This window comes from Quercus suber, unplaced genomic scaffold (genome assembly GCF_002906115.3).
Source record: "Quercus suber isolate HL8 unplaced genomic scaffold, Cork oak 2.0 scaffold_243, whole genome shotgun sequence".
Classification (NCBI taxonomy): Eukaryota; Viridiplantae; Streptophyta; class Magnoliopsida; order Fagales; family Fagaceae; genus Quercus; species Quercus suber.
In genome coordinates, this window is record NW_027069700.1 from 198,590 (window position 1) to 221,540 (window position 22,951).

The 22,951-nt window shown below is 34.2% G+C and overlaps 1 protein-coding gene and 2 long non-coding RNA genes across 3 annotated transcripts in view; 1 reads left to right on the forward strand and 2 right to left on the reverse strand.

The window, feature by feature from the left end:
- Positions 1–5,257: 5,257 nt before the first annotated feature.
- LOC112010910 (beta-adaptin-like protein B) lies at positions 5,258–15,191 on the reverse strand. The gene is made up of 5 exons (XM_065780662.1): positions 14,982–15,191; positions 14,181–14,587; positions 6,639–6,828; positions 6,276–6,479; positions 5,258–5,662 (listed from the first exon to the last, which is right to left on the reverse strand). Exons 1-5 carry the CDS (start codon positions 15,183–15,185, stop codon positions 5,363–5,365), a joined length of 1,305 nt encoding a protein of 434 aa, XP_065636734.1. The 5' UTR covers positions 15,186–15,191; the 3' UTR covers positions 5,258–5,362.
- Positions 15,192–19,742: 4,551 nt separating this feature from the next.
- Positions 19,743–22,951, forward strand: part of LOC136070572 (uncharacterized) — a 6,617-nt gene continuing 3,408 nt past the window's right edge. Inside the window, exon 1 of the long non-coding RNA XR_010631803.1 lies at positions 19,743–19,896. This is a non-coding gene — a long non-coding RNA (uncharacterized LOC136070572). The remainder of the gene's footprint in view (positions 19,897–22,951) is intronic.
- Positions 22,096–22,951, reverse strand: LOC136070568 (uncharacterized). The gene is made up of 3 exons (XR_010631797.1): positions 22,887–22,951; positions 22,639–22,791; positions 22,096–22,535 (listed from the first exon to the last, which is right to left on the reverse strand). It is a non-coding gene; the product is annotated as an uncharacterized LOC136070568 (long non-coding RNA).

A 22,951-nucleotide genomic window follows, 5' to 3' on the forward strand; every position in this document is an offset into this window, starting at 1 on the left:
TAACTTCGAAAAAAAATACAGAATAAACAAAGATTTACAAAGTGTCGTGTAAGCATTTTTATTCCTTTTCATTAATCAAAATCCCTTACATCCTTTTGGGATCATAGTTCAGTTTAAGTACACATCATGAGATTTTTTAGGTACTTTTTTTTTGTTGCTTTGTCCCAAAGTTAAATTTTGATTGACTTCTCTTTGGGTTCAAGCAAGTCAATAAGATTTGAGGCCAAAGACAATGACTTTAAGTTAAATCATATTTATTTAACTTTCTATTTTATCAATTTTTTATTTAAAATCAATTCTTCTCATTTCTTTAAATGTACAATTACCATATGATTTTATTAATTTTAATTTTGAAAAACTTTTTTTTACAAAAACAAGTTTAACACATATTTTTAATAAAATAATGTAGCAATACAGGCGTTTAAACAAAAACATAGTCTTTTATATAATTCATTATGTCAATTGCATTTCCTGTCTTCTATTTGTAAGAATTCTTTTAAAACTTTAGTTCTAAAAAATAAATCTAAGCTATCAATTTCATAATGAAAATAACATTAATGCGTATAACCATAAAATTTGATTTATCAATAAACTATTACAGTTTAGTTTAACAATAAAATTGTTTGATAGTCTCAATATTTACATTTAAATATAGTTATTCACAATAATTGTGTATATAAAGCACAATATATAAACAATAAAACAAATTTATTTAATTTAAATATGACGTTCCAATGTAATGAATTTACGAGTAAGAGAGAAAAGGAGTTGGTTGATGATGATTAATTATCAATAAATGTTTTTAGAGAAAGAGAAAGTATACGTGGTCAATTTAATGGTCACTATTTATGAGAGTTATATTTTAGAAAGAGAGAGAGAGAGAGAGTTTTTTGATGGGGAGATAGAAAGACGGTTTTGTTTTTAGATGATAAAAGACTTTTACAGTGATACAGGGAGATAAAAATGATTTCTTTCATTTTAGATAAATGTAAACATTTTTCCAAAATAAAATGTAAGTTTATGTAAAATTTATTTTATTTTAGGTTGTTATACAATTATAGCATTATACTTTAAGATCAAGATTATTATGGTTTTTAAAATATATATATTTGGGACAATAAGCAATTGTCTAAAATGTATAAGGTTTGAGTCAAGATTTTAAGATTAACAAGTCAAGTCCACTACTTATTTTCACCACATTGATAAGGTGAAAGCTAATAGTGTGTAAGCACATTCACATTTGAAAATGCTAAAAAAATAAAAAAAATAAAGCGTTTTGCATTACTGGAAATTTACTTTATTTATTTTACATTATCACTTTAATAGTTTCTTTAAAAAAAAATCACTTTAATAATATACCATATTGAAATAATTTATAGAATGAGAAAGAGTTTTTTTTTTTTGATTTTTTTTTTTTGAGGGTAAAAAAAAAAAAAAAAAAAATTAGATGAGCTACCATGGACACGAATATTTTCATGTTCACTATAGCATGTTATATAAAATTTTGTATTATACATTACTAGGTGTGGGTGGTTTTTGATGAGATTTTGTATTTTTGGTGCTTTCGAAACGCTGGATGAGAATGCTCTCATTGATATGCACTTTAATGAATAAATCTCAAATCATAATAATGCAATCATTATTGATGGTACATTCAATCTAGTCGCTAGTGTATCACCAGAGAGGGGATCTAATAAGGTCGGTAAGGAGGTTAAAAAAAAAAAAAAGCTCTATTGTGCTTCTAACACACGTGGAACCCATGCTTATATTAGTTGAATGTTTGGACATTTTTTTTTAAAATTTTTTTATAACAATGTTTGGACAAAAGTATTTTTTTTTTAATTTTTAATTTTATATATTGAGCAAGAATTAATTAAAAATTTTGGGTTTAAATGAGGGTGTTTAATGTTAGGAATAACTATGCTTTTATAGTAGCTTTATTATGTATCATAACTTTTGTTATGATTCTATTGTGAGTGATTGTTTATTGTTTTTATATGAATCTATCACCACCGAACATCCTTGACACGATGGTCACTTTATAAGTATAAGTGTTTATGAGATGTGGGGGCAGAGGTCGGGGTTCATGTTTTTAGGAAGGAGCTTCAAGTTTAGAATTTCTATCTTGTATAAAAAAAATTAAAAGAAAAAATCTATTACTTTTTCTCCACCACTCACAATTGGTCACATCATAGTTGTGGTAAAAATTGTGTCCATACACTTCTCAAGAAGGAAAAAAAAAATCATAATTAAATGAGTCACAAATTGTGTTTTTCTCTTACCATAAACTAACCTTTAGTAGTGGGATTTCAAAAAAAGTTGAGTTGATATGGTTTTGTGCTAACTAAGGCAATCTACTTATCAAGCTTGTTCATTTAAGGGAAATACGACTCTCAACACTTGCTAAATTTGTGGGATTTGTGAAAATCAACATATTAATGGTGATGGCTAGCATTTATGGTGAAATGACTGATGGCCGAAAAAGTGGCTTATTAAGCAAATGTAATATCATTCCCACATGTGGGTTCTTTGGTTGTGCAAATTTTTCCAAATCAATTCTACTCAAATTGTCAAATTGCCCATTGAGCTCAAGAATGAGAGAAGAAAAGCCACCTTATTTTCCTTCAAGCTACATTTCCCAATTAAAAGGAAAGTTATTGAAAAACAAACATTGCATTTTAATTCACTCCTACATTCTTTTAAACTATTGCATCATGCACCATTTAAGTAAAAGGAATATGGACTCAAGTTACATGAAATGGAAAAAAAATAATAATATTAATAACTTCAAAGGATAACTAAAGCTAACTACCTACTTTTGTTGAAGGGAGAGGACCTATCCAAGTGAGCCAACCACACACATCTTGCCCACCCGAACAAAGCCGGGTTCAGCATGGGTGTAATTCCATGTGGACTGAGCTCAGTTTGAAATAATTTTTTATTTAATCTTTGCGCATACTTATTGTACTCCGGCCTATGAGTAATTTACCCTTTTTCTTTTAAAAAAAAATAATACAAGGAAGTGGTGTCCCATTAAAACAATTTATATTTCGTTTGTTGTTCTTTTTTACAAAATCACTCAAATGAATTACAGTAATATTCCGTAGGTATAACGAAATAAGAGTTGCTAGTTATCCAGTAGCGGCTCCAGAAATTTTTTTTAGGGCAATCCTTAAGAAGCATAAATTACACAATCTAATAAAAAGAGAAATTCATATATTGACAACAACAACAATAAAAAAAACACGCAAATACATAAAGTTTACAATTTCCTTTTACGAGTTTTCATATTTTAAAATCGTTGTATGATAGTCTCATTGCCTAACATAATTTAATTTTTTGTCTTTTATAATGTATTGGTCAATTACTTTTATGCCTTTACTGCCTTTGCCTGTCCACTTTCATGCCTTTCTGCCTCTACTTGTCCACTTCCCCAATTCAAATATCCAACCCCACGGCCGCATAACCCCCATCCACCACCACTCAACAGACAAGAGTCACAAGAGCCAATCAACATTACACAAATCATTAAAGATATAAAACATTCACAACACACAAAATTCACAATACACAAAACGACAAACTCATAAACCAATAAAGTCAAAATGTCAAATAAAGGCAATTATACATAAGATAAAGCTATTCAATTCCAAAGAGAGAACAACAACATTTTTCAGTTCAAAGCGATACAGAGAGAGAACTCCGCTCTCACTCTCAGAGCTCAGCAAAGATGTAAGATGAGATAGAGAAAAAGAGAGAGAAGTAGATAACTGAAATACTTTGAGGGGTGGCGTCGCGGTAGCACGTCGAGGACTTGAGGCCAAGCCAAGGCAATCTCTGATCCAATCTTGCCATCACCGATGTCGAAGAGTTCTGAGACCAGGAGCAAGGCAAGGTTTGCTGCTATTGCTCAAGGCCAATGACGCTACGCAATCTCTTTCTTTTATCTCTGATCTGATCTCGCTGTCGCCAAGGGCTCGATGTGCTCTGTTGCTGAGTTTGAGGTGGAGGTGCTGATGTGCTTGATGTCGTTGATGAGTCTCTTAGGAACCCCCCGATGTGCTCTGTTGTTAGGTCTATTTAGGATTCATCTTGGGCTCTCTTTTTTTCCTTGGGGTCTATTGGGCATTTGGGCTTGCTATGTTACTATTTTTTTTTTTTTTTTTTTTTTTCAGATTTCAGTTCAAATTTTTTTTTTTTATAATATAGTTATGATTTAATTTTACATTCTATTGAATCAATTATACATACATATATATATATATATATATTTATTTATTTATTTATTTATTTATATATTATACAATATAAATATTTATAATCTGCTAGTACTTTTTTACCTATACGTATTTTTACAAATATTTTTAAATAACAATTTTCAATTTTTAAATACATATACCAAATGGACCCTAAGCCTGCTTAGTACTTACAGTAGATTACTTCATAAATTCATATTAAATCCTTTATAATCTTCTATTAAACATAATAGAACAACTATTGTATTTACTATTTATCTATATAATAAAATACTTGACAAATATTTCCGTATTTTTTGTAACATTTTTTTAAAATATAAACGTATTATACACGTAATATACACGTACCGTTATTTATCCGTTCTCGTATTTTTCTGCCGAATTTTTGAAACGTATTTTTCTTAAAATGACCGAAGTATACACATCCGTATATTTTCTGTACCATACACGTATCGTATTTTACTAACTATGAGTTGTGCAACCATAAAGGTAAAGTAAAAACTGGCATACACACAAAAAGGTAACAAGTTACAAAATTGTAAGTATCATCTAGAGAAAAGTAACAAGAACAATAGATACGACACTGACAAATGACCCCCCATCAAAATAGAAAACTCCCGGAATAAAATCTCAAGAGTCTGAACAAATTAAAAATAATGTAAGTGGCAGAACAGCTAACAATAAAGCAAATAACAGAGAAGACAAAAACAAGAAAATCAGTCAAAATCCCAACAGCTAATATAGATTTTACAGATAATAGCCAAATTAAGAAATACAAAAAATATACACATTAAATTGACCTAAAAGATTCAAACCTTGAGGAGAGTCTCAAGGGATTCAAAGAAAAGAGGTGCCAATTCAGGGCTTGGAGTCTTGATCGCACACTTGACCCCAAGAGTTCCGATGACAGTTGTGAGTTCGATCAAAAATGGTATCCCTCGAGGGAGTTTAGCAGAGAAGTAGAATTACAGCTAACAATAAAGCAAATAACAGAGAAGACAAAAACAAGAAAATCAGTCAAAATCCCAACAGCTAATATAGATTTTACAGATAATAGCCAAATTAAGAAATACAAAAAATATACACATTAAATTGACCTAAAAGATTCAAACCTTGAGGAGAGTCTCAAGGGATTCAAAGAAAAGAGGTGCCAATTCAGGGCTTGGAGTCTTGATCGCACACTTGACCCCAAGAGTTCCGATGACAGTTGTGAGTTCGATCAAAAATGGTATCCCTCGAGGGAGTTTAGCAGAGAAGTAGAATACATCCTGGTTTGCATGCTTGCGCTTTGCAATAAAGAACATATTTGATGCAGCCAGCCGATCTAGAGTTGCTTCTACACTGTTCACCACAATGTCTGGGAAGTCCTTCGAAACCTCATTTGAATCAGGAAGGGACCTCCACGTCTGTGATGGAAATAAGTATCAGATTTCAATTGCCATAATCAATCAATTCAAACTATAAATGCACAGTGAAATCATTATCTGAATCAACATGTCATCAGCCTACAACTTTTATACTAGTTCATTAACTATTAGCTCATATAACTCAACAAGCTGTATGCAATTTATTCCATAAATTTCTCAACCTAACCTTCATTCTTAAAAATTTCTCTCTCTACCTATCATTCCACTCTGATTTCAACTTAATCTTACCAAGATAGAACACATCAACACATGGTATGCAAGTAAAGAAAGGCTAGCTATGCTGCTGCAATTAGTGGAGAGAGCAGTGAACATTAAGTAGTTTATTATTATGTCTTACTCGTGGTAGAGATGAGATTGTTTTGATATTTTAATGTCTCTGTCTCTCTGACTAAAACAGGTCTGTTCTTCCCTTTGAAATTAAATGCACGGTATAACTACATAACAATCCTAAATAAATTAACACAAGCACAAAAAAGCGAAAGCAGTGAAGTAAAGTTTTGTTCTCTCTCTCTTCTTTTTGTATTTATTTGCTAACAGAGATCAAACCCACCATGTTATTCCAAAAGGAAGAAATGACTACATATATTTTTACCTCAAGGAAGTTTCCACGCTCCATTCTCCCATCCTCAGTGAAGAACACATGCAATGGGGCTTTGTCATTGAAGTACCACACTGGCTGTTGACTGTTTTTCACAGCTACTTGTAAAAGTGAGCTTGGGGGACCTTGAGACAAATTCTGGAACATAACCATAGGCAGAAGAGTCCTAGATGATGTCCCAGGTTGCACTTGTGGAACCTATTAGATGGAAAGGTATCAATTTAAAACCAATAAATGCAAAGTATCAATATGAGGGAAATAGAGATATACAAGGGTCCTATTAGGGCTGGGAAGTAAGCGAAACAACCCAAAGTGGAATATCCCTCTCAAATCTCAATGGAAGAATGTATTAGTTACCTGCAAGGGTCCAGCGGCTGCAAGACCAAATGTATTCTTGTTGAACTGAATCATGAACCCATCAAGTGGAATTTGGGAGTTGTTTTCAAACGATAAACTGTAATATATTTGACCATCCTGTTGTGTCAGCTGTGCACTGATTTGTAAACCTTGGCCAGTTGATGCTGGTAGTACAACCGGCAATGGAGGGCTGCAATTAAGGCCAGCAAATCCAGTAAGTGCGAGTTATAGCATGCATTCAGATTTCACTCATCTTAGAAACAAAATAATCAGAATCTTTTCAAGCTAGACAAATCGTGCCAAGTTTATCATTAAATTCATGTAGACCAATTTTATACATATCTAAACAATGTTATACTGTTCCTAAGTATTCACAAGCTCCCTGGATTATCTCAAGAAATTATAGGACATTTCAGATTTCAATTGCCATAATCAATCAATTCAAACTATAAATGCACAGTGAAATCATTATCTGAATCAACATGTCATCAGCCTACAACTTTTATACTTGTTCATTAACTATTAGCTCATATAACTCAACAAGCTGTATGCAATTTATTCCATAAATTTCTCAACCTAACCTTCATTCTTAAAAATTTCTCTCTCTACCTATCATTCCACTCTGATTTCAACTTAATCTTACCAAGATAGAACACATCAACACATGGTATGCAAGTAAAGAAAGGCTAGCTATGCTGCTGCAATTAGTGGATAGAGCAATGAACATCAAGTAGTTTATTATTATGTCTTACTCGTGGTAGAGATGAGATTGTTTTGATATTTTAATGTCTCTGTCTCTCTGACTAAAACAGGTCTGTTCTTCCCTTTGAAATTAAATGCACAGTATAACTACATAACAATCCTAAATAAATTAACACAAGCACAAAAAAGCGAAAGCAGTGAAGTAAAGTTTTGTTCTCTCTCTTCTTTTTGTATTTATTTGCTAACAGGGATCAAACCCACCATGTTATTCCAAAAGGAAGAAATGACTACATATATTTTTACCTCAAGGAAGTTTCCACGCACCATTCTCCCATCCTCAGTGAAGAACACATGCAATGGGGCTTTGTCATTGAAGTACCACACTGGCTGTTGACTGTTTTTCACAGCTACTTGTAAAAGTGAGCTCCACCTTGAGACAAATTCTATGATGGGAAATATAGACCCCGGTTGATAGAATTAACAAGTTTTAAACCCAAGTTGTTAATTAGATTTATTATGAATCAAACTTGTTAAAACAAACAAACATCAATATCATGTCAAAATCATGCAGCGGAAAAAATAAATAAGACAAGATATGATGACTCAAGAAAACCAATGAAACCAACCAATTTCACAGTAAAAAACCTGGGAGAAAACCTTCCCGAAAAGCAATCCATTATAGTAAAGAGAAGTTTTAGATCTAGTACAAAACCTTTGTCCCTAGATTCTATAATCCCCGTAGATGAACTCACAGCAGAAACCTTCTACCGCTTCAGAACCTCTGAACTCTTCAATATATGAACGCCACCCTTTTTGTTGCACGAATCCCAGTACGTGACTAACTCCTTTGCATGAATCCCAGTACGCAACTCACTCACCAACTTGAGGAAGAAGAATGTTGGCTGCAAAGTTCTTCACTTCATCAACAATGAAGATCAAGAAGCACTTGGTTACAAAACCCTAAGGCGCAAAGACGTAGTAGCTTCTTTCAGAGAGAATAAGGCATCGGTCACCTTTTGCATATGTTCTCCTTGTATTCTTTTATGTGACGGCCTATAAAACAAGCCTTATATAGGTCTAGGGTTGTGAGAAAAGAAACCCTACACAAATACAAAAGCCTGGCCCAAAAATCAAATCTGAAAATTTTGATTTCCCGTAACCTCGATCGATCGAGAGGTGTCGAGGAGGTGTCGAGATTTAATGAATCTTGACAGATAGCAGCTATCGAGGAGGTGTCGAGAAGGTGTCGAGGGGACAGAAACTTTCTCGATCGATCGACCAGCTATCGAGAAGCTATCTAGATTGTGATAAGAATCAGCTGAAGAGCTCGACAGATAGCCAGGTGTCGAGAAGTTATCGAGAAGCTATCGAGCTATCTATCCGCAGGTGTCGAGCTATCTGTCCAGCTTTATTGAACATCTTTTCTTCACTTGTTTCTTGGTCCAATCTTCATGACTTTAATACTAGACTTGAACAACATGTTTCTTCAAGTATTAAACACAACTTAGATCTACCCAAATACAAGTAAAGTGCGTTTTGTCAAAGGGTTAGCCAACTACATAAAATAGTGACATATGTTCTTAACAAGTGAAACACATATGTCCTAACAATCTCCCCCTTTGGCAATCCGTGACAAAACCACAACAAACAAATGAACATATGAGAGAAGTCATAAATCACTCAACTCATATTCACTTGTTGATACAATAAAATCTATCCTAACACAAACTCTTGAAAAACTTTGCAAGAAGAGAGTTTATGGCAAGTAGACTTTGACAACCTGTATTTCTGAAACACTTTAAACAACACTCATCAAGGCATCTTAGTGTGAAACAGAAATAATAGATTGCATACAAGTATAAGAAACATGTTTATGAAGAAAGAAAAGAAACAACACATGTAAGGTAGGTGAAAGAAACATACATCAGCATATAAAGAAGATAAACACAATGTATGTAAACATGGTCACAAGACCCAAGGTACAAGAAGAAGGAAGTAAGCACTCCCCCTAACAAGATGAAACACATCTCCCCCTTACAAAGAAATGTATTTCTCCCCCTAACTTGTAGAATCTTAAAAAAGAAACCACAAAGTCACAATTTCTCTCCCCCTTTTTGTCATGATTGACAAAGGGTACAAGAAGCTAGAAAGCTTAACCCGAGAAAGATAAAAATGATCAAGGATGATCAAGGGGGTACAAAGAAATCCATATAAATGCATGAATGTAATGAAACAAGATGCTATGGATGACAAGATAATAGAATGATGCAAAACATGTGAAAAATAAGAAAAATGTTAAGCACATAAATTCCAAAACACACATACACACTATACAAGTCTAAACAATTTTATATTTCAAAAATAAGTCAAGACAGTTTAGTGAGCATACATTAACACATGTAAAACATTTGTGATGGCTAAATCACATTGTACCTGCACATGTATCAAGAGTAGCAAAGAATATTGCGTGTTGTGTGTGAAAAACATCGCAAGATTGCATATGTGTATACAAGTTATGACGATCTGAGATATGAGAAAATAACTTTTAACTCACACACAATCATAACTGTTTGATGGGGACTATCACCTTCGAGGTATATCCTATAACTCCCACATCTCCTAAAATACACGCTTGCAACCATATTTAAAGTATTTTTGATCTTTTTGCTTTTTATTTTCTTTGCACGTTTTCTTTTATTTTAGCATATCATACATGGGTATATAAAAGAGAGAAAAGAAATACCCAAGATGTTAAGCATTTGACATCGCACTTTTGCTATGCCGAAGCATACGAATGTCTTTGACACTGCACTTTTGCTATGCTGAAGAATACATATGTCATATTATGATTGGCGGGCAACAGTGGTGAGATGGTTATTTATGCATTTCTCTTAGAATTTTCTAGTCCTACCCGTCAAAAAGAGTGATATGAGTGTTAAGTTTTAAGAGATAACTTAATCTTACTCATCACAAACACGAGCCACAAAACTCACTTGCTTTGTTGTGCATAGAGATGCTCATCTAAGCTATAAGAGATACAAAGTTTAGAAAACTTTGTTTCAATGGCCATCCAAGGTACACAAGTACCAAAGTACACAAAACACACTGTTTTTGTATTTTTCTGATTTTTTTTTTTAAAACAAAACAAAATAAAAACTAAACAACCAAACAAAAACAGATAAACAACATGAATGCATGAAAGAAAAATGCATATGCATGAAGGCATGATAGAAATATGCAGATGCATGAAAGCATGATTCCAAAAACAGATAAGAAATCAAGCAAAGAAAGTCCTACTTTAGATAGAAAGAATCAAAGCAGAGGACAAACAGAAAAGACAATTAAGTCTTAGGCTCCTTTCTCACCCACACAGCACGAGTCTTTGGCTGTGAAGATGAAAAAGGCACGTGTCCTAGTATGTCTACTAAAGGACATAGAAGAAATAAAATTCTCCTGAAATAGAGTTAAAAAGCTCAAAGTTTTTAATAACTCTCCAAACAAAGGTGTAGGTCCTTGAGAGGAAACCTGTAACCATTTGGACAATTGCTTATAAGGATACAACTTAAAGCAATTAGGATGAATGTGTCCAAAAACACCACAGCGGTGACAAACATGAGGTCTAACAAAGGATTTAGAATTAGACAAATCAGTTTTAGATTTCATACCTTTATTACCTTTCTCAGATTGTGGCACAAAGATAGTCTTTGATCCAGAAGCCGTAGACTAGGAGGGGCTGGAGGAAATAACATATCTTAAGCCAGTCTTATCAGAGGCTTCCTGAAGGGTCATCTTCTTAGGTACTTCATCATCAGAAGAATCCTCACCGTCACTAGCACTCTCCACAATCACCTTATCGGTTGTGGCAGCAAAGGCTATAACTTGACGACATTCATACACAAACTCATCAGAAGAGTCATCCTCAGTATCACTCCAGGTAGCAACCAACCCTTTATCTTTTGACTCCTTGATCTTTTCCTTAATGAGGTAGTTTGGGCACTCTATCCTTATATGACCAAAACCTTTGCACTCATGGCATTGAATAAGGGGTTTTTCATTCTTGCCCTTCCTAGAGGATTTAGGTTTCCTAGGAGGTTTGCCCTTATCCTTTTTCCTGAACTGAAGAAGCTTGATAATCTCATCAGTTATGAATGATAGATTCTCATCCTCATCATCATCTTTATCTTCATCTTCGGTTTCAGAGTCCTCAATCTCTTCCTCTATACCCTTAAGAGCCAAGTTTTTACTCTTTCCACATTTTCCCATTGAGCTTAATCCCATCTCACAGGTTTGAAGGTTCCCTACAAGTTCAGTCAAAGGAATTTGATCAATGTTCTTTACTTCTTCAATGGTAGTGATCTTAGCATGGAATCTTTCAGGTAAGGACCTAAGAATTTTTCTAACAATTTTGGATTCTGCAATACATTCTCCAAGGTTGAAAGCAGAATTCACAAAATCCTTGAGTTTGGCATAGAACTCATCAAAGGTCTCATCCTCCTCCATCCTTATTTCTTCAAAACTACTAGTGAGTTGTTGAAACTTCACAGTCTTTACTGCCTTGGTACCTTTATAGGTGGTCTCAAGAATGGTCCATGCTGCCTTGGCAACTTCCGTGGATGATATTTTCTTGAATTCCTCATTAGTCACCCCATAGAACAAAGCATTCAAGGCCCTACTATTGAAATTTGCAGCTACAATTGTTGCATCATCCCAATCCACAGGTGCTTCCTTCGGCTTAATCCAGCCAACTTCAACAGCTTGCCATACCTGTTCACCTAGAGCCTACAAAAAAACTTTCATACGAACTTTCCAGTACGCATAATTAGTTCCATCAAATAAAGGAGGTATAAATAAAGATTGTCCTCTATCCATGACAACAGGGGTCAATGGATCACACTCAGGAAATTAATCCAATTAGAGTGAACCCGCTCTGATACCACTTGATGGGAAATATAGACCCCGGTTGATAGAATTAACAAGTTTTAAACCCAAGTTGTTAATTAGATTTATTATGAATCAAACTTGTTAAAACAAACAAACATCAATATCATGTCAAAATCATGCAGCGGAAAAAATAAATAAGACAAGATATGATGACCCAAGAAAACCAATGAAACCAACCAGTTTCACAGTAAAAAACCTGGGGGGAAACCTTCCCGAAAAGCAATCCACTATAGTAAAGAGAAGTTTTAGATCTAGTACAAAACCTTTGTCCCTAGACTCTACAATCCCCATAGATGAACTCACAGCAGAAACTTTCTACCGCTTCAGAACCTCTGAACTCTTCAATATATGAACGCCACCCTTTTTGTTGCACGGATCCCAGTACGTGACTAACTCCTTTGCATGAATCCCAGTACGCAACTCACTCACCAACTTGAGGAAGAAGAATGTTGGCTGCAAAGTTCTTCACTTTATCAACAATAAAGATCAAGAAGCACTTGGTTACAAAACCCTAAGGCGCAAAGACGCAGTAGCTTCTTTCAGAGAGAATAAGGCACCGGTCACCTTTTGCATATGTTCTCCTTGTATTCTCTTATGTGACGGCCTCTAAAACAAGCCTTATATAGGTCTAGGGTTGTGAGAAAAGAAACCCTACACAAATACAAAAGCCTGGCCCAAAAATCAAATCTGAAAATTCTGATTTCCCGTAACCTCGATCGATCGAGAGATGTCGAGGAGGTGTCGAGATTTAATGAATCTTGACAGATAGCAGCTATCGAGGAGGTGTCGAGAAGGTGTCGAGGGGACAGAAACTTTCTCGATCGATCGACCAACTATCGAGAAACTATCGAGATTGCGATAAGAATCAGCTAAAGAGCTCGACAGATAGCCAGGTGTGGAGGAGCTATCAAGAAGCTATTGAGCTATCTATCGCAGGTGTCGAGCTATCTGTCCAGCTTTATTGAACACCTTTTCTTCACTTGTTTCTTGGTCCACTCTTCATGGCTTTAATACTAGACTTGAACAACATGTTTCTTCAAGTATTAAACACAACTTAGATCTACCCAAATACAAGTAAAGTGCGTTTTGTCAAAGGATTAGCCAACTACATAAAATAATGACATATATTCTTAACAAGTGAAACACATATGTCCTAACATTCTGGAACATAACCATAGGCAGAAGAGTCCTAGATGATGTCCCAGGTTGCACTTGTGGAACCTATTAGATGGAAAGGTATCAATTTAAAACCAATAAATGCAAAATATCAATATGAGGGAAATAGAGATATATAAGGGTCCTATTAGGTTTGGGAAGTAAGCCAAACAACCCAAAGTGGAATATCCCTCTCAAATCTCAATGGAAGAATGTATTAGTTACCTGCAAAGGTCCAGCGGCTGCAAGACCAAATGTATTCTTGTTGAACTGAATCATGAACCCATCGAGTGGAATTTGGGAGTTGTTTTCAAACGATAAACTGTAATATATTTGACCATCCTGTTGTGTCAGCTGTGCACTGATTTGTAAACCTTGGCCAGTAGATGCTGGTAGTACAACGGGCAATGGAGGGCTGCAATTAAGGCCAGCAAATCCAGTAAGTGCGAGTTATAGCATGCATTCAGATTTCGCTCGTCTTAGAAACAAAATAATCAGAATCTTTTCAAGCTAGACAAATCGTGCCAAGTTTATCATTAAATTCATGTAGACCAATTTTATACATATCTAAACAATGTTATACTGTTCCTAAGTATTCACAAGCTCCCTGGATTATCTCAAGAAATTATAGGACATTTCCCAACATTCATGACATATTATTAATGAAATTTTTTTTTCAATTAAAAAGAAAAAAAGTGTAACAATTACATATTACACCAAGAAGACACATTATATCATACTTACCCACTAGGAGTAGCAGGCTGATCAACAGGACCAATAGCATTATTGTCAAGGCCTATCAGATCACCAAGCAAATCTGGCACTGGAGCAGCAGGTGAAGGTGGTGCAGGGGCTGGTTGCCTTGCAGCAGAATATGGAACATTACTTGAACCAGTTGGAGATACACCACCATCAGCTGCGTGAGCAGATGATTCAGAATATCTTGTTCCACTCCCACCCTCAGGATAGTCATTACCTTCGGTTTTCTGGGCTGTTGTCTTCACACGGGTTACAAATGCTTCTGGGGGTTTGTGATACACAGAAGATAGTGTAGCAATGTTAGCAAGAAGCTCATCCAGAAGAGATGGATCAAGTTGGTTTGAATCATCAGTTATCACGAGCTTCTCGGCTAACACAACATCCTTAGCTGCCTGAGAGATAAGAACATAGGCCCATTAATGTACAACTCAATATTGTGGTCCTAAAATTGTCTATTACAGTATTATAGATGACTGCAGCCAGACTTCTTATAAAAACCCTACAGGGCATGACATGGCTGACTACCAGTGCAATCAGCCTCTTTCCTACAGGGGTTGAAATTTGTTGGATTCTTAGGACCCTAAGAAAGGAACAGGCTTTTTTAAGCTGAGTTTGATCATCTAATCCAACATAGAATTGACATAGAAGTGCTAATTGAGACATAAGCATGAGGACTCCCTGCAGCCTCCCATCTCAAAATGCAGTTCTTTCTAAAATAATTAAAAGGATCATGTAGTGGACTTTAAATCAACACAGAAACAAAAGTTCATTTTGGCAAAATCATACCTCGGGATCGGTCGATAAGAGACGCCAATATATGTATGCTCGATCCTGCAGATCAGGATTGTCTGTCTCCACAGTGGCATTATTCAAGACAACCTGTAAACATGACATAAAGAAAATTCGCTCAAAACAAGATTGAAGATTGTATTGTGTATACAAGGACTGCTCAGCATTGCACCCTTTCTGCCAAAAATTCATCTTAACCATAGGATGCCATTCTATACTTTTTCTATAGGCAGAAAAGAATGACATAACTAAAACGTCCCAATCATGATGATATTTACTCCAACAAGATTAACAACATAATTGTTTCATATTCAATCTAGATTTGCCTACTCAAAGGGCATGCATGCAATAAATGTACTGTTGAGGAACATCATGCGGCCTTTTTGAGTATTTGGCATTACAAAGTTATGCAAGGAACATTCCAAAAAAGCCACAATCCCTCCAAACACAGGATTTATGACAGAATCACTGAATGATTCTGCCTAAGGCATTCATCCAATCATAGGAGGACCATAACAATGATGGTTTAAAAACATGAATTGAAAGTTCTACATCATCAAAGCTCCTGCCATTTCTTTCTCAGCACACAGTCCACAAAATACATAAAAGGAGCAGCCTTCCGAACTTTTACTCTCTTGTGCTTATGGAACCTTCCTTGCCAACAAGCCAACATCTGAACTACCATCTTTGGCATAACCAAAGACACTCCAGATAAAGCAAAAACAACAGAGACCATAAGTTCCTAATTACAGGACAATGAAGAAAAAGGAGCTCCATTGCCTCTCTACTATTCATACACATACAACACCAATCAAGGTTTATGACGTATAGGGAAATTTTGGATATTTGGTCGGCATTTGGCAAAAATAATTTGTATAAAAACTGGATATCGACTTTTTTTTTTTTTTTTTAATGGGTAAAAAAGAAATTGTGTTTTTTGAGGCTTTTTAATTTTAAATAATTTGTATAAAAACTGGATATCGACTTTTTTTTTTTTTTAATGGGTAAAAAAGAAATTGTGTTTTTTGAGGCTTTTTAATTTTTGGATAAAAATTAATAATTTACATATATTATAATTTAGAAATATACTTTTTTATTTTTTAAACAAATAAAAATGATAAATTTTAGGGATAAATAATAACTGTAATTTATTTTTTTGAAAGTTAAATTTGAATTCAAAGTGAAATTTGTTATTTGGCATTTATAACACTATTTCTAAATGAAGTTACCCTTCATTAATGAGGGTATTTTTGAACTAAATAAAAGTTCAGTTGAAATATATACTAGTCTCACAGCATGCACGTTGCGTATACTTAAAGATAGGGGTGACAAAATCTAACATAACCCACGAACCCAACATGACTAACCTGTTTATAAACAGGTTATGGGTTGAGGCTAAACGGGTTCGGGTCATATTCGGGTTGACACGGTTAACTCTTTTAATGGTCGTGTTTGTGTTCAATATGCAAACCTGTTTGACCCGTTTGACCTGTTTAGCTTATAAAATTATAAGTTATTTTAATATTATTGCTTAATTAATGGTTATTTTTATATGTTTATTACTATATTTATAGTTGTAATTGTATTTTAATATTAGATATATAGGAATTGATAAACATTTTATAGGTTTGGTATGACCTATTAATCAAATAGGTTATTAAATGAGTAATTTGTATTGACCTTTACATGACTTTTTAATTAAATGAGTTAAACGTGTCAGGTCGGGTCAACCTGTTTAATAAACAAGTCGTGTTTGGGTTAAGGATTCCTAACACGTTTACTAAACAGGTCGAGTTCGGGTCAACCCATGTAACCGAATACTAATGGCTTGACACAACACGAACCCGACCCGTAAACACGAATTGCCACCCCTACTTAAAGACTCTTTTATTTTTTGGGTAAACGTTAATAATTTGTATCTATTATAATTTAGAAATATATATTTTTATTTTTCAAACAAATAAAAAGGGTGAATTTTAGAGATAAACAGTAACTGTAATTTTTTTTTGAACATGAAGGAAAAAAATCCTAAATTTTAGGAATTTTCTTTTTAAATTCAAAATGAATTTTGTTATTTAACATTTATGACCATATTTCTAAATGAAGTTATCCTTCATTAATGAAAGTATTTTTAAACCACATAAAAGTCCAATTAAAAGAGGAAAATTCTCTTATATACACACGTGTGTGTTATTTTAAATTTGTTAATTTCATTTACTTTGGATTTTGTGCTTTGAGATTAATTTTGTTATTTTTTTTGTTGGTTTTTTGAGACTTAATATCGACGAAGTTAGACTTAAGTACTAGAAATCTATTCTATCACTTATAAATAAGTTAAGAATATTTTACTTCGAAATTTTTTACAAGTTTAATTGTTGTTTTTACTTTCCCCCCTTAAGAATTTTTTATCCTGAAATAACTGAAATCCATTAAGCCTAAGTCTTAAGTTCATCCTTAATAACTATTGTAGGGTCTCGATTTTCGGACTAAGCCCAAAAACGAATGGGATCTAGGCCCAGTGAACCCGGTACAATGAATTTGTAGAGAGTAAGCCAAAGAGCTAGGCTTTAGTGCGCGGATAATGACTAGAATGGATTTACATGATGATCAAATAGAAATGAGTTGAGTTTATCAAAGAAAGTTCATCCTCGGCACCATCCGAGGAGCTCTATTCTTGTGTGTTGGATGGCCATGGTTGTAGGAGTTCTTGAGATTGCCATCCTCCTTTCTTTTCTTATGGTCGGTTTCTCCTATTATATAGTCCTCTTTAAATGATCTTAGCTTTCCACTTGTTAATCATCTAAGTCTATACTTGAGTGTTTGTCCTATCAGACATCCTTTCTGGTATTCTGTGAGTTGCGGTAATTGAGGTAACGCTGTTTAGAGGTTGTTTCCTCATTAATGTGGTTAGGACGTTAGTTAGGAGCACTTAATGCGGAGGTGACAGTTTCTCCATGAACTGCTCCTCCACCATGCTCCCATGGCTGACCCCTTGTACTCGTCCTTCTTTTCGGAATGCTCTGAGAGGTTGCCTTTGATGGCATGCCACTCTTCCCTTCTATGATCTTGCTGGCCGAGGACAGGATTGTCCTCGGCGATGTCTCTTGGCAATATGTGCTTTCTTGGTTCGTCCTCGGAAGTTTCTTCCTTCTCGGCAAAGCCCAGTACAAAAATGGGCCGAAGTCGTCAAATTCTTAGGCCCCACAAGTATTATTTTATATTTTTTTAATTTTTTTTTTATAGGATAGAAATTCTATTCTAAAATAATCTAAATGTATATGTGTGTGAAGTCTTCTCCTAGAGACTTGAACCTCAACCCTTACCCTTCTCCTCTCACACCCCACAAGGACTTATACTTGTGGAATGATCATCGCACAAAAGATATACGATGGTATCTTAATCAAGGAAGTTAATCTCGTACCGTACCGGCTAGTGATCCGGTACGCTTAACCCCCTATTTCGTACCGGGAAAAATACCAGGTGTACTGGCCTTGTACCGGCGAAATCCGAGAGTTTCGGCCGGTAAATGCATACCAAGCCAAAACAAGAAAAAGAAGAAGGAAAAAATAAAAATAAAAAAAATCCTCACTCTCTCATTTCTCCACTCACCGGCGTCACTTGCAGTTTCTCAAACTCGTAGCGCATGGTTTTTCCTCCCTCAAATTCCAGACTTGACCGGCGTTCTCTTTCTCTCTTTCAGATTTTCTTTCTCTTTCCTCTTTCTTGGTTGCGTCCAACTTAAGCCCAAGCCTGAATTTCAGCTTCTTTAAATACCCAATAAAGTTGACCGCTTGCAAAAGTGATGCATAAAGTCAAAAGCAACTTTTATATGACAGATTTTTTTCCTTTTTTTAATTAATTCCTAGCTCCTAAAAACGGTCAAAGACTCAAAAGTCCTTTCACATGTTAGATGTTCTATTTTTTTTTTTTTTTTTTAAGCCCTTATTGGAGAATAACTGGGAGAGATGATGAATAGTAAATGGAGAACTTAACAGAATATAGATGTAAAACAGTTAGGAACATATAAATTCAAAATAATGAATATAAATGCACAAAATAATGGATAACTATGGCGGTATAACCAGCCAACTTGATTTAATATAAAACTGTAACTTACAAACTCAACGATCGGCCAAAAATGGCTCTGATACCATAAGGGGGTAAAAAGTAAACCGGGTCAGAGATGGTAGCACACCCTGAGGGTAAAAATGGCTCTGCTTATATATATATATAAGCAGAGCCATCATGCAAGAGTGCATGAGATCCTGCCATATGGCACTCTAATATTGCATTTAACTTCTTCAACCTCTTCTCATTTACCTTTTTTACTGTTACCCAAAAGATTGTGTTAACTACTTTTTTTTTTTTTTTTTTTTTTTTTTGTTAGCATTTAAATTGTGTAGTGCTACGTAGGACTCCATTCTCTGTCATCTCTTCAAAAGCTTAGTTGTTGTTTCCTCTTCTTCTACAAGATTTAGTCGTTTCAAATTGCCAACCTCTCTGTCTTCTGCATAATTAACATGGCTGTTCTTACGTCCTGTTTTCATCTATTATAAGTGAAATGAACCTAAGGGTCATTGCCATAATATGTTTAAATTCAATTACTATCTCTCTCTCACGTCTTCCCTCATAATTAACATGGTTGTTCTTAAGTTCCTGTTTTCATCTATTATAAGTGAAATGAACCCAAGGGTCATTGCATAATATATTTAAATTCAATTACTATCTCTCTTTCATGTCTTCTCTTCATCAATGTTAAACCCGTCAATGACACTATGCCCAAAAAAAGGAGAAAGAAAGATGATTGCTACTCAGGAAGAAAGAGAGAAAGAACTTCAAGGCTAAATAAGACATTCACAGATACAAAAGGAGCAAACTTCAAAGGCAAGACCTAACTTGCTTTTAATTGAAGGTTAATCATTCTTCTTCTTTTTAATACGAATATAGTGTCTCTATATTTATGCTTTTTTTTTTTTAATCCCTTCGTTTGTTTATTTTATTTGAAAGATCAACTTTATGAACAGAAAAAATTGTTGCATGTAATGTGTTTAATTAAATTTCTCTTAGAAAGGTGATTTGTAATCCTTTGATTCAATTTCTTAGAGTGCTACAGTCTTCTATATATGTGGTAATTTGTAAATTTTTTTATTCAACCAAAATTGTAGTAAATTTCGTGTATAGGTTTTTAGATTTGCTATAACACTTGCTTTATTCTAGACTGAGTAGTGATGACCCTTTCCGCATTTGATGTTACAAAAGAAAAGATTGCGTCTTAATTTGTTAAGAGCCAGGATGTCTTTTTATGTTCGCAAGCACTAAAAGTATCTTCTCAAATCAATCATAGGATCAGCTTTTTGGCTTAATACGTTTATGTTTTTGCCTAATGGAGTTTGATAGTTTGATGGATGAAAGTTTCTTCTAATGATATATGTACTAATCTTTCCAGTTCTTCAAACAGTTTTTGGCTTTCCTTGACGTAAATCAAATGGGACCCTCCCTAGAGGGTGTTTGTGCTTTCATTGTGCCAAAGATTAGAAACCACTCTCTATTCACTCTCCAAGGTATTTTTTGCTTAAAGTCATTTGTTTCATATATATTGATAAACAGTATGATTCTTCCATGTGTTCTACAATATTAAAAAGGTCCATTCTCATCTTGATATGTAGATGACATTAACTTACGATGAACTCAATTAACAAGATCAAAAACTCCTTCAATTTGCATTTAGTTCTTCCCATAAATAACATATATGAATTTATATATTTGATGAACTTAAATATGCACTCAACGAAATTTGCTTAAATATCATTTTGATTCCTTTGGTACAGCCTGCAATTAACTCCAGTAAACAAAGTGTTGGAAAGACCCGTCTCAAGGAAAGAGGCATGTTTACTGATGAATATTTGTATTGGGTTTGTATTGCAACACTGTTGGTTTTCTCTTTGTTTTAATGTGTTTTCATTACATTGTAATCATAAGCAGATATTTTTCTTTTCTTACATTAGTTTTTCCTACTGCAATAAGATCCATGAGGTTGGTGGGCGACATTATTCTTAATTATGATGGTTAATGGACAAAGTTATTTGGTTTTCATAGAAAGTAACATCTCAAAAAAAAAAAAAAATCTGAAACATTTCCTTTCAAAATTAAATGGATTTTAGGTTTATATGTGGTCTTTTAATATTGTGAATGATCCTAAGCAGACGGATTGGCGTAGAATCTCAAGCCGAACTATGATTATCAATGGCCTGTCAAGGCTAAAAAAAAAAAAAAAACAATGTTTGTGCTTTGTTTTTGTTTGTTTGTTTGTATATATATATATATATATATATAAATGCTATAGTTAAGTTCATATAGAAAGTGATTGCTATAATATATGTACAACATTCTTCAAAACTATATTACATAAAATATTACAACATTATCCGTGCATTGCACGGGCAACTTACTAGTTAATAATAATAATAATTTGGTTCTTAAAAAAAAAAAAAAAACATAGCGCAATTTAATAATGGAATGTAATGTAATTCTTATGGCCATACTATCTCTTGAATGTGCTACATGCGATAAATGTCTCACAATATGGGACTCATATACTTTGAGACACAATATAACAATATAACAAGTATATAAGATTCCTTCTTCTAATAATAAGGCTAATTGGATTAGAGTTTCAACAACAAAAAAACAAAAGGACAAACGGAAGTGCTTGAAATACTTGCATTTTTGCGTTGTTACTCACATAGTGAGTCAGGTTGCATTTGTGTGTCCAAAGGGGCATGATAATGGTGACTCCACTAAAATGTGGACAAACCATAGCCAACCAACCTTTTCATTCACATATTTAAAAACCTTTGGACCAAAAACCAATAATAAAAAAGAAATCCATTGATGTTTTGGCTCAAAGCTTTAAGCCAAAACATCAATTATTATGAAACGGATGACATATGTTCCAAATTTTATTGTATATAATTAACAAAAAATACTACTATGTTGTTTTGCTAAATACCTACGAATTAATGCCAAGAAAACAAATAAATTTGCATCAACATGATAGATTGCTGAAATTGTGCTTATGTAGTGTGAAGATATTTACCACAAAGAAAGTGCATATTCATCAATTATAACATTTTCTACCAATTTCCCAGCAAATCAATACATTTTGGAAAGACATGAATCATGTAAAACTACAAAAAAAGGTAGTTAAAAAAAATGATCAAAACTGATATTGCCTCCATTGTCTAATCTGTGCATTTCCTAGCCTCACTTTTTCATATATATATATATATATATATTGACAATTCTTTAAACAAATCATTCAGGATGAGGAAGTCTTATTATTCTTCCCTCCCCCTGACCCCACTCTTTTGGGGTTCTGTATCTTTCTTAGTAACATTTCTTATCCTTGTTTATCAAACTGAAGTGAATGATTCCTGCCGAGTTAGTTCATACGATGCTGCAGCCGATGATTCTTCATTGTCAACATTTTGAGTCTTTGCTTTCGAGCAAATAAAGAAGAAGGCTGATGTGTAAATAGAAATGTGCCAAATGCTGAAAAAGAAGAAGGCACAATTAGAGAAAAAACATGGGGAAAACAGTCCTTTTTTGGGGGGTGGGAATCATAGTTGTGCAACAATTATGGATTATTTTGTACCTGTGCCATATCCAATAAGTTTCACTATCTTCCTTAGTCCAGCTTATTGCAGCCATGGACATTGCAATTAGACCTAGAAGCACATAGCCCCAGCGGAAGTATCTATAGATTGCCATCATAAGACCAAGCAACTGGTCTTTGGAACTCCGCCATCTACCAAGAAAATGAGTCTAATTATACTTTATCCTTTTATAAAATAGTTATCTAAGTGAACATTTTGTGACTAAGTTGAGCATGAAAGTGTGTACCTTTCAGTTATCTTTAAGGAGGATCCTACTGGAAATGAAAATGATTTGCATCGAGTGCATAGTTG